Source organism: Solanum tuberosum, unplaced genomic scaffold (genome assembly GCF_000226075.1).
Source record: "Solanum tuberosum cultivar DM 1-3 516 R44 unplaced genomic scaffold, SolTub_3.0 scf00500, whole genome shotgun sequence".
Lineage (NCBI taxonomy): Eukaryota > Viridiplantae > Streptophyta > Magnoliopsida > Solanales > Solanaceae > Solanum > Solanum tuberosum.
The window spans coordinates 178,239-190,524 of NW_006239419.1; the positions used below are offsets into that span (position 1 = coordinate 178,239).

General features: G+C 30.3%; 1 protein-coding gene and 1 long non-coding RNA gene across 4 annotated transcripts; one reads left to right on the forward strand and one right to left on the reverse strand.

The window, feature by feature from the left end:
• Nucleotides 1–1,247: 1,247 nt before the first annotated feature.
• On the forward strand, nucleotides 1,248–5,587 carry LOC102599028 (uncharacterized). 3 transcript variants are annotated; one of them, XR_001471986.1, is made up of 5 exons: nucleotides 1,249–1,373; nucleotides 2,754–2,955; nucleotides 4,218–4,264; nucleotides 4,448–4,603; nucleotides 5,414–5,587. It is a non-coding gene; the product is annotated as an uncharacterized lncRNA (long non-coding RNA). The 3 variants fall into 3 exon arrangements; XR_001471985.1 differs by having other exon boundaries at nucleotides 1,248–1,373; nucleotides 4,215–4,603; XR_001471984.1 differs by having other exon boundaries at nucleotides 1,248–1,373; nucleotides 4,218–4,603.
• Nucleotides 5,588–8,253: 2,666 nt separating this feature from the next.
• On the reverse strand, nucleotides 8,254–9,741 carry LOC102599248 ((RS)-norcoclaurine 6-O-methyltransferase-like). Its single transcript, XM_015303976.1, has 3 exons — nucleotides 9,192–9,741; nucleotides 8,777–9,129; nucleotides 8,254–8,661 (listed from the first exon to the last, which is right to left on the reverse strand). The coding sequence occupies exons 1-3, from the start codon at nucleotides 9,607–9,609 to the stop codon at nucleotides 8,359–8,361; spliced, it is 1,074 nt and encodes a 357-aa protein (XP_015159462.1). The 5' UTR covers nucleotides 9,610–9,741; the 3' UTR covers nucleotides 8,254–8,358.
• Nucleotides 9,742–12,286: the final 2,545 nt, after the last annotated feature.

The following is a 12,286-nucleotide window of genomic DNA, read 5'->3' on the forward strand; positions in this document are numbered from 1 at the left end:
GTTATAAAAATCAGTAGATCTCAAACTTGGCCAAATGAGACAATTGATTGAACAATATGTTGAAGCAAAATTCAAATTTTTTGTTGCTTAAATAAAAATAAGCACAAAATGCACTCAGAAGTTAATCCAGCTAGCATCTTTCTTACAAACTCTTCATCTGACATCCAAGATTGCTTCTCCTTTATGAAATAGCATCTTACTATTTCAGAAAAATGCACACAAAGAAATAATTACAGAAAGGGGTCTAACCGTTAATTACCTCTAACGCGGGTGGCGTTGGATACTTGAGAAAATCTGGATCTTCTTGTTCCTAAACTTCTTACACATCTTCAAAGTTGTAGAATTAATTGAATGAGGTTTACTAAAGCAGAAAACTAAGGAGCAAAGATTCTGCAAGGTCTTTTTGCGCATTACTGGTGGAATATATCAAATTTTTCCAGAACTATTTGTCTTTTTCTCTTAACTTTTTACAAGTCGAATGTATGTACCACCTAGTAAAGAAAACTTGAATCTTCGATATATGGATGAATTTTTTGCTGATTAATTCGAGTAGGTGTTTCAAAGTATGGTTGAGAAGCTTCTCCTGAATTTTGAAAGCTAATCAAATGATTTAATTTGGAAAAATAGGGGAGACTGAAAGGGAGGGTTAAAGAAAATTGGAGAATCATCGAGAAACAGAGTAATTGAAGAAAGAACATGTGAAAAATATGAAAATACCCTTGGTTTTGTTCTAAATAACAAAGAATAGACCTATGTCCAACTTTGGCTACACAATGTACAATCAAACTATGTTGTGGTCATCCTGTTCTTCATCTTTCTATAAAATAGAAATTACCCTTATTTGAAGAGGGAGTTGTGAAGGACGAACACAGCTCCAAAAAGTTGTTCCTAATGTAATTTAAGTTATATTATGTTAGGACTCACTTTATTCAATAACTATTGTATTAGCATCTCAGTCGTACTATGTTAGGGCCCACTTTATTCAAAAAGTATTGTACTAGCATTGATGATACATAAGTATTAATTATAACTTGGCGTGTAATTTCTTTTAAGGCCCCACGTGTCTTTGTTTTATTATATATATATTTTACTGTACTTAACAAGGACAATTGTGTAATTTTACCATTAAATTTAGGGGAAGCTGTTTAAATTGTAGACTGAAGTTCAACACCATTGTGAGACACGTGCACTCTATGAAACACGTGTAATGTATCCTAGATAGAGAATTATAGGACCCTATACTCTCTGGTCCGTATTTCATTTTATCTCTTCTTACTTCACTGTGATGTTTGCTTTGATATTTTTTCTTCCCAATTTTCATGCTATTGCTCTCTTCAAATCTTTGAGATTCAGCCTAACTTTGATGAATATAGGTTGGTTTTTTCTTAATATAACTTTTGAATATAGGAATCATCATTTGGTATGTGTATCTTAGTTTCTTATATTTTGCATACAATTTCTAGCTAAGATTTCTTCATGCATGTTTAATTGCCTGATTCGCACATGCTTTGTGTTTCTTTAATGAATTTTGTCCTTGTACTCAATTTATTTCTATAAAGTTAGATGTCTTACAAAAATCTAAAATTTTAAAGATAACTTAAATTTAAAGTGGATTGTGCATCCAAGTTGTTTGACAATATGCCTCAGTTAACTTATTCAGAGTTTCCTGTTGTCATTCTCCTTTTTGGATTGTAACATAATAGAATTGATCATCAAATGAGTAAACACTTTAATAAGAAAGTCAATTTATCTTCATATAGATCATTCTAGGGCTACCATTCAAGACTTGAGGTACTATATGTGTTGGGACTATTCGCGCTGCTTCCAAATTAGTTATAGTCTGTTATGAGTTAATTAGATATTTTATCTCATTATTTCCAGCTGTGTATAGTTGCAGAATCAAGTTAGTTAGGCAGATATTTCCTTCTCTTTCTATAAATAGATGATCTGTAGGACTCTTTGACCAATTTTCACGATAATGAGATCCTAGGCAGTTTCCAATTTCTGTATATATATATATATATATATGTATATATTGAAGAATTCTCCATTAATGGAGTTCATCAAGCTTTAACCCAAGCTAAAGTAAGCTGAATTTAACAATAATATTTCATTTTCAACTTTTGCTGTTCCACTTGGTGGTCTACATTTATTTTTTTAAAATAGACAAGTAACAAGACTGTAAGGATGATATCCAGTGGGAGCTAATTTTCTACATATTAAAAGAAGTTTTATTGTATTAATTTGATTATTAGATATCTCCTTTTATAGGTAACACGATAAATATCTCTTCATCTTTAAGTCATCTTGTGCATACATTCCACTAAATGATAACACAGAGAGATTGTTACTCAGAAGAGTAGAAGAATCGTACTGTATAGTCAACATATACAACCAGTTAAAATAGTCTAATGAGAATATATATGTTCACGTTTGTAGTTGCAAATGAGATTGACTTGGTATATTTTAGAGCACACACATTTAAATTCATGATCTTATAACGAAAAAAATGAAACACAATTAGATAGTTCAGTGATGAAAATTTCATGCTGAGTTTTTCAAACATGCTATTTGAATATGGTCACTAACCATATATTTAATTAGTTATATTTTCTTTATGTATTCTATATTTTTCTTGCTTGCTTAGAGATTAGCTATAGTTTTCCAGGTTTTTGGGATTAGAGTATATTTACTTGATTTGAATTCATTGATAAGTCATAATATTGTAAGCTTGATGTCTTGATTGTCTACAGAAGCGTATGTTTGGGGAGGGTGAGTGCTAGCATCTTTAACAATGGAGAGAGGTATTTTGGCGAGCAGCTCAGAGGGAGTTTATACAACAATCTCTGGGTTAATCAGTTGTTAAGAAGTTTGAAACCGGAGAAGGAGGAGAGCAAGATCAAACCCGAGGTTGCTTTCTCTGTTATCGCTATACAGAATGACAAAGAGACTTTGGTAAAATTTAATTATTTCTCTTCTATAAGACATGTTTGCTTCAACTAATGTCACATTAGTGTGTAAATATGATGGAAATAAGTTGATATGTGTGATATGAAATATTTATTGTGAATGAAAGCGGATGCAACATTTAAGCTTGATAGGTCCAGTACATAAGATTTTTAGTGTTGAAACACACTTATGAAATTATGGCCCTGTCTTAAGGGAACTGCTAATTTCTTAAATCATTTGCAGTCGGGTAAATATTTCTCACCCCGATAGTCATCGGGATCCACAAACTCTGTCAAAATCAAAGAAAAGAGATAGGGTTCAACCTTGAATCGATCAGCTGGTTAGGCAGTTTGACTATCGCAAGCTCTTGCTACCCGAAGATTTTCTGCAAAGAGAATTTCCTACTAGAAGGCATAACATAGTATAGTTGTCCAAATCATCTCTTGCTCTTATCATTTGAGATGCAAGCTTTAATTTGCACGTTATGCAACTATTTAAGATTAAGCACCTGAGAAATCACCTGTTATGTCCAGTTAGAAGCTATTAATAGTGCAACATATTTATTAAAAATATATTTTCTATCCATTGCTAAGAAGTTTGAGGTTCTTGGAGCCATGAGCACTAACGTCTGAGATGTTTAGAGTTTCTAAATAATGACCTGTCAATGTTTTAAATATGTTTTTGTGTATATCCTTTCTCCTAGCATATTTTGCTATCGCCTTTGTCATGCTTCTTTAGTATCTTTATTAGGCTCTATATACAAATATATAATGTGTAGTCTGGAATTTTTCAGCTTTGTCTAGATTGATTCTTTTTTAGAACAGCAAGACTCTCGGAAAGAAATTTTACAACTCAACAAGTTATTTAAATCCACCATCTTTAATTTGTTTCGAAGTATGAATTATAGTGATTAAAATAGTATGTTAAATGGTCTCTTATGTATAGTTAATGCTAAGTCAAGTTGAGAGTGATATTAGATTTATAGTAGTTATTACTAATAGTTGGAAGAACTTCTCATTTTTCGTAATAAATTATAGTAAAATTTATCCCCTTTACGAGCCTATCAAGTGTCAGCTAACCTACTTGAGAGAGTTTTTTTTGTTTTGTTTTTGATCAACTAAATATTTTGTGGTTATGTTGAGAATGATATTGGTACTTCATGGTTTTCGTTGATAAGAGACAATGGCTTTTTAGTGTATCTTTCGTAGTATTGTAATTGAATTTGGTAAAAGCCAAAAGTTGATTTTTGCTTTGGTGGGTTTGAGCAGGACTGAGGACTTTGTTGCGGCATTGGATGAGTAAAGAAAATCAAGATGTATTAATTTCATTGTTTCAGTCTTTTTTTTGTGCAAATTGGTCGGAAAAACTCAATATTTGTTTGTTTCCCTGTCTTTTGAATTGATAAACTTGAGCCTTGAAATATAATGCAACTTAGACTTTCTTCTTTCCTTACAATTCTGACAGTTTTTATGTGTCTTCCTTATTTTGGATTTTTTAGTTACTGGAAACAAAACATTACTAGGTTCTTAGATTAATGGAACAGTCTCACTCAGTATCAGGATCATGATCAATCATTCGATACCACGGAGGATGAACTAGAGAAAATGTGTGCTACTTATTTAAGGTTTTTGCTGCCTCAGTGACCGATTTACAGGTAAGTCAGTATGCTTCTTTCTGTTAGATTACCTTAATTAACTCTTGACTTTAACCAAATGAGATTAGTCGATTTTAGTAGATATTAACATCTATTTGGATTTGATTTTTCATTTTATTCTGACACTTGATAATTATGAAAGGCCACTATTTCAAATGCTTTGTATATAGTGTTGTTATGATTTATGAGATGGTGTCATTTTCATTACGTGTATTTTTTCCCTTTGTTGTGTGAATCCCAATGTCCATTTGGATATGAGAAATAAACATGTGAGCATGTTTTTGTTAGTACTGGACCCCGTTCTACTGTAGTCCTCTGAAATTTGGTAAAATAGTTGTTGAAAAAATTTCTATTCTAAAATTGATTATTTTTCATTCCAAGTGATCTTAAAAGAAGAGAGAATCAATGAAAACATGAATTGTCAATTCTGTGATTTTTGGTAAGACTAAGAATTCAAATATTTAATAACTCTTTAATAAGTGTATTCTCTCTTATAATTTAAGAAATTCTTATTTGCACTAGACTTTCTTTTATAGTTATTTACTACCTTGCATGTAACAAAGTTATTATAATCAGAAACCTTGGGAGCATATGTCATGTGTTTGAGAAAGTGAATAGGGCAAGAATGTAACAAGTCAAATGAATATCAATTACTTTGTTATATTTTCTTCATGAGCTGAATAGCTCTTTAGTTCAAATTCATAATCCAGAGCCGATGAATCCGAAGCTTAAATGAAATATTTTGATGTCAATTTTTTTTAAATAAGTGGCAGTTAGTATTAGTTGATATATATTCGCTTGATTTTCTAGGTACCTCCAGATCTTCTACGTTGTAGTTATTGGGATGCAGAGGATTGACTACTAAGCTTAGGAATCTAGCTCCAGCTTATTGTAAATATTGAATTAGACTATGTTTGTGTTGTATTTGAAGATACAAATAAACCTTATATGTTTATAACAATATTTGATGATGGTTCAGCTGAACAATTAATTTTGGATAGTAACTTGACTTCATAAAGTGTGGGTAGTAAAATAGTTCCACTACAAAGGACTCAACTATTTAAAATTCTTTATATATATACATTTTTCTTATTAGATATTGATGCTTCTTCATTAATCATTTGCTTTTCTTTAGTGAAATTCGTTCACTACTTCTAATTCGATAAAATGCATGTAAAATTATTGATGAGAAGTTGTGGAATTGCTTACTCTATAGTTAGAACAACAATTTAATTTGATAGTGTTGGGCCCGTGCTCTAGCACGGGCCATACCCATTTAGTATATATTATATGTTGGACTTTCGTAGCTTATCTATACCGTTCTTAAGTTATATATAATAGTTAGTTTATTTGCGTGATTTCAGTACAAGATTTTTACGTTCTTAGTTGATTATAGTGGGTGTTACTTTGTGTTGTAACGAAACTAAATTGATGCAGTAGAATGTAGATTCATTGAAAAAGAGTAGACACAATGATAGAGACAGGGACTGTTGGAAGCAGTTCCTTAATTAGATGTACAAGAGTGATTGTAACTTTGAATTACTTGGGTTAAGAAGAGATTGAAAAAAACAAACATACAAGAGGTACGATATGATTTCTAACTCCCTTAAAAAATGAGTATTCCACTTTGTTCAATTCGATCAAACAAATAAAGTATATATGAATCCTAATAAATTTATGCCATCATACCATAGTGGAAAATAAATCAAATATTAGATCTCGAGTGTCTTACAACTTACAAAAAAAAAGAATATCCCCACGAATGATAAAAATAATATTTAAAAATATTTCTGAGTTAAAGTAACTTTATTAGAGTATTTTATTTATGCAAAATATTTAGTTGAGACAAACAAAATGTTGGTCAAAATGCTATATAATATTCTTGTAAATATTTTTTTTAAGAAAACAAGCAAAATAGTAATGAAAACTTAATTTTCTCTATATGCAAATAATTAATCTAAAATTTGTAATCAGTCGTATTGGACCCGCCGACGAGTAAAATTCGTGCTTAAGGGTTTACATATATTCCCTCTGTCCCTATATCTCGTTCATTTTTCATTTTTTAGTTGTTTCTAATTACTTGTCCATTTTGACAAATGAAGAAATGATAATTCTTTTTACCTATTATACCCTCAATTAATTACTTTGAAAAAGGTAGAATTTTTTGAAATCTTAAGTTTTTAATTCATCTACTTCATAATTAATAGGAGTAAAATAGTAAACTCACTATATCAATCATTGTTTTCTTAATAGTTGTGTCAATTCATGGATAGACACAAACACTTAGTACATGGATAATTCACAAATAAGCTATTACACGAACAAAAGGATTCATCCAATGTACCAAGTTTCAGAAACTAAAAAACCCATTATTAATAGCATAAAGTTGGTTTAATATTGTAGAGAGCTCAACATCTTATCAATAGACTTTTCAATAAAATTACACCTTAAAATATTGAGAAATTACTTCTAAAAAAACAACCAATAATTCATAGTCAAAACTAATCAATTACCATCTTCTTTAGCTTGAGCTTTAAATAATTTAATGTCGAGTTAGAAAATTTTATAAAGAACAGAGAAAGTGTGATCTTTAAAGTAATGAATACTGAGAGATTTAGACTTAAGGTTTTAATAGTTGGGCTAAAATTTAAGTGTCGGGCTTCAGAAAATAGTAAAATTAAAGACTTAAGTTAATTAAAAATTTATCAAAATACTTATATTTTATTTATAAATAATTATAAAATTTATACATGTAACTTTTCGGTTCGGTTTGGTTATTTTTGCAATTAATTTTTAGTAAAACCAAAACCAAAATCAAAACCAAACCAAATAATATCGGTTTTTCATAATTTAAAATCAAACCTAACCAAAACAAACCAAATATCAATTTTTTTAATCGGTATTGTTTGGATTGCGGTTCGATTTGGTTTTATAACCATAACCATGAACAACCCTAAATTTATATATACTTGAAAGGGAAAAATATTACACAAAACTATTCAGTTTGTTGGGTGATTTTATAAAACCAACATACTAGAGTGATGAAGTTCAATTTGAAACTACACTTCTATTACAATTCGTTTTAAAGATAAACTTAATATTTTTTTTGGGGAGGGGGAGAGTGGGACCATTATTTTTTATATTTTAAAGTCATTGGTGCAAGTCGGAAAATTTTTCATATTTTTCGGTCATTTACGAAAAAAAAAATTGATTTTTTTTTCGAAAACCATTATTTTTGATATTTTAAAGTTATTGGTGCAAGTTGAAATTTTTTTTTTAAAACAAGCTTTAAATTTATTTTTTCAACAAAAACATTGTAATTTGAAGTTGGAGGAAAATTTTGGAAAATGGTTTCCTTAATTTTTGAAGGGACGTCATTTTCCTTAAATTTGAGGAAAATGAGTTGATTTGGAAAATATTTTCCAAAACATTTTACCCAACCAAAATAAGAAAATTAGAAATGTTTTTCTTCGTACCAAACACACCCTAAGGGTTTACATATACATCGCTATTTTTGTTTCATTAGTAAATAGTAAGTGACTCAAAAAGAACCTTGTATGCTTTTTCTTTGACATGTTTGTTAAGCATTTTGATTATTATAATAACTAGATTTTTCATGAGATTTTGGGTTCGGATATTAAAAATGGAGATTGGTTCAAATAATAACATTCGACAAGCAATTTGATAGATTGACTGACACGACAATATTCAACAACACCACAAAATAACAATAAAACAAAAGAGAAGATCCAAACTCAAGGATAAGCCAGAATAACAGGTTCAATAGCAGGAATTTGCAGAATAGAGTGCCTACTGAATCCAGCTGCACTCAGAATATGAGCCCATTCTTTTGCAGTTCTCTCTTTGCCATTAGTTGTGTGAGCCATCATTATCATATCTAACATGATACCAACATCCTTGAGCCTTTTTCCTTTGTCTATTTTTTCATCAAGAACTGCCTCCACAATTATAACTTTTCCCGTGTCTTTTGGACTAGCCTCTATGCACTTTTTCAAGATTTGAATGCATTCCTCATCACCCCAGTCATGTAAGACCGACTAATATTCACCAATCACCCAAGAAAAAAATATAAATAAATCGAAATATGTTATAAGTTAGTTTGATCAGCTTATTATTATAAGATAAATATTTTAATTAATTTACCCAACTTACCATGAGGAAAACAGCCTGAGCTTTGGGAACAGAATGAAACATATCCCCTTCAACATGTACAACACCATGACAAGGAGGAGCAACAGACACAACATGAGGGAGATCAAAGTTGATCCCATTTATCCATGGAAATGCCTTCACCAACATACCAAGAGTTGTTCCATTACCTCCACCAACATCCACCAATGACTCTATCCCTTTGAATATCTCCGCACAATTATTGATAATTGCATGCATTGTCACCCTCGCATGACATGCCAGTGCGTCGTTGATCAGCTTGCTATGCTCCGGATTGGTTTTCGCATACTCCCACACGTCCTTTCCGTGAGCCGCACTAAATGCTCCAGTATTTTCTGTCGTCTAATTAAATAATTAAAAGTCGTAAATAAGATGATCACACAATTCATCAACGTACCATTTGACAAAACGCGGGCACTGAGGTATTGCCATGGGGCAAGCATAACTGGGCTACTTTCAAGCAAGACAAGTGCAGCCATGCTATTTTCTCCATCTCTTTTCAGCAGACGAGAAACAGGTGTTTGTACATAACCCATTTCGCCATTTTCAATTGGCACCAATTTGAATATTCCCCTGTTTATCAAAAACCTCAGGATCCGATGCAGGGAAGAAGCAGAGCAGCCTAGTGCAGAGGACAATTGGTTTAAGGGAACAGGTTCTTGATGGGTTTCCAAGAAATCAGAAATCCCCAATTCAATAGCACATTTGGCGACAGCCATTTCAGTGAAACCAGATATGCATCTCCATATATCCGCTTGAACTTCTTCCTCTCCTACATGGTTTAATCTTGCAAATCCATTTGTTTCTTTCGCCATATATATACCAATTGCTGTACGTGAGAAAGCTAAAAGAGTTTTAATTTCCTATTAAGTGGTGTTAGATAATTAAGTGATTCAGCTATTTATAGAATTACATCATACACTGGCCAGAAGTTAGAATAATAAGCACAAAGGTGTATGTCCCCAACCATGCTCGGTTCACATAAACGGATGCTTACATATTGTAGTAGTGTTATATTTTTTAAAGTAGTGTTATATTTTTTAAAATAATACATAGATGTGTCAACCTACCTTCAAAGTATAATATAAATATATAATGTGATCATGATTGGTTGTAACTATGAGTAAAGTTATAAATTTAAATCTATATCTTTTTTTCTTCTTCTAAAATTGGTTAATACCCCTCTAGCTCTATGTGTTATTGATAACACTTTTTGACGTTTTAATTGATTTTTTATTTATTTTTTTGCCTTTAATCTTTCAAAAGATTTCAAGTCTGGTCACATTGGAAATTTCTAAAAGAAAATTTAGCACTGTAAATATTTTATATAATTAAACCAAATATGTATATTAAAAAATAGTAGTAATATAACATATAGTCAATGGGTTGAACAGGACGTCTTAATCACTAGGCCACTAAAGCCATCACTTGGGGCCCCATACTTTTAGGGGTCCCCAAATTTTAAAAAAAAAATACTTATATATATTATAAAAAAAATTATATGTACTTTAATTTTTATTTTTTTTAAATGAAAGAAGTATATTAAAAAAAAAAAACAAAATGACCGCTAATTTTCCCACTTTTTTAAGGGAATGAAATATTTTTTGGGAATAATTTCCTTAAGTGGGAAATTGTGTTTCCTTAAAATTTGATTCGATATTATTATTTACCTGATACTCATCTTTTTTGTTCTCTATTTTATTATTTTTATTCTTAATATTGAACTCTTTCCTATAATTTTTTTTTAACTTATTGTTGCTTACAAGTTACAAAAGAACAAAAAATGCTTTTGGGTGTCTTCTTCAAAATCTCAAGAAGTGCAACAAGCAATCGTTATATTGAAGGAACGCAACACTCTTTTTGATATTGTTTTATCAACTTATCAAATTCGTGAGCCATGTTTTATCATTCTAACTTTATTTTATAGTTTTTTTTCTTGAAAATCTATTTTTCTTGATATTCTTAGTTCATAAGTATATATATTCTTGTTTTAGTTATTATTAAAATTATTCAATTTAAATATGTCAATTAGAAAATATGATTCCGATTTTACTATAAAGAGAGAAAAAGAGAGCTTGAAGAATTAAATAAATCCCAAAAAGGAGCTCTTGATAGATTTTTAACAAATAATAAAAAAATTGAATAAAAAATTATTGCTTAAAGATTAATGTTAGCAATTTCGGTAACCGTTGTCTCAGCCGAAAGAAGTTTTTTGAAACTAAAAATTGATAAAATCTTATCTAAGATCAACAATGTCTCGAGAGATATTGAATTGATTAACTATATTATCAATTGAAAAGGAATTACTAAAACAAATCAATTATAAAACAGTAATTAACGACTTCGCATAAAAAATGCTAGAAAAGTAGATTTTAAATAAAAGTATATATAATAATATTTTTTTTAAATAATAATATTAGGGCCCCTCTTTAAGGTTTGGCTTTAGGCCCCCAATCTTGTTGAGTCGTCCCTGGGTTGAATCGACCTCAATACCTTCAATATAGAATATAACTATAACTGTATATATATAAATATATAAGTCTATTTGTATTAATAAGAATTAATTTTAGACCTATAACTTTAAAAATTTAACGGGTTCAATGATAAAAATCTAAAGGTAAAATTTATATGTTAAATTCACTTTTTCATAATAATACACTCATCCTCTCAAAGTCTTGAATACGTCTCTATATATTCCAACATTTGAGTTTAATTTCAAGTTCATTGACAGAGAATAGTTGTTTGTAGCCTTGAGATAACTTTTGACGTGCAAGAAGAATAACAAGCAATGCAAACAAACTTCTATAACCGTTTAATTCCCGATCTTTACACAAATAATAGGTCTGGTGGTCCTTGATTGCTCTTATTATCAGGTATATATATTAATTATGCATATATTATAGGATAAATATCTATCAACTATTTTTAAATTAAGTTGGATAAGTTTTTTTTTTTTTAATTCTCATATATAACTTAAAATTCCTAATTTGTTTCTGGTGTGCATTACATGTTCAATAATTTATTTCTCCATTATCGAGGCAACCTCATCAACACATTGGCCCAACCTAGAGCCGTCAATATAGGCTAGGTCTGTTTGGCCGGCCTGGCCTAACCTGGGATTTAATAGGGCTGGGCTAAAAATTTTGGAGCCCATTTAAAAAAAAGGTTTTTTAGCCCGGCCTGAATAAGTCTGTTGATTTGTGGGGCTTGAGAAATATAGGTAGGGCCGGCCCGTGGGCTAATACAAATTAATTAAAAAATATAATATAATATTAAAATTTAAAATTAAAGAGATTCAAACTCAAAATCTATTTAAAGTTTTTTAGGAAATCACTAAGTATAGAAGTTGCATCCACCATGAAAATGTACAAACATTTGTTGCTACTCGAAACTGGTTACATGGTTTTTCTCAAACTGGTAATATATTTTTGTGTACATTTAAATATTATAATTCTCAATTTAGTTATTTTTTAATATTTAACTAATTGAAAC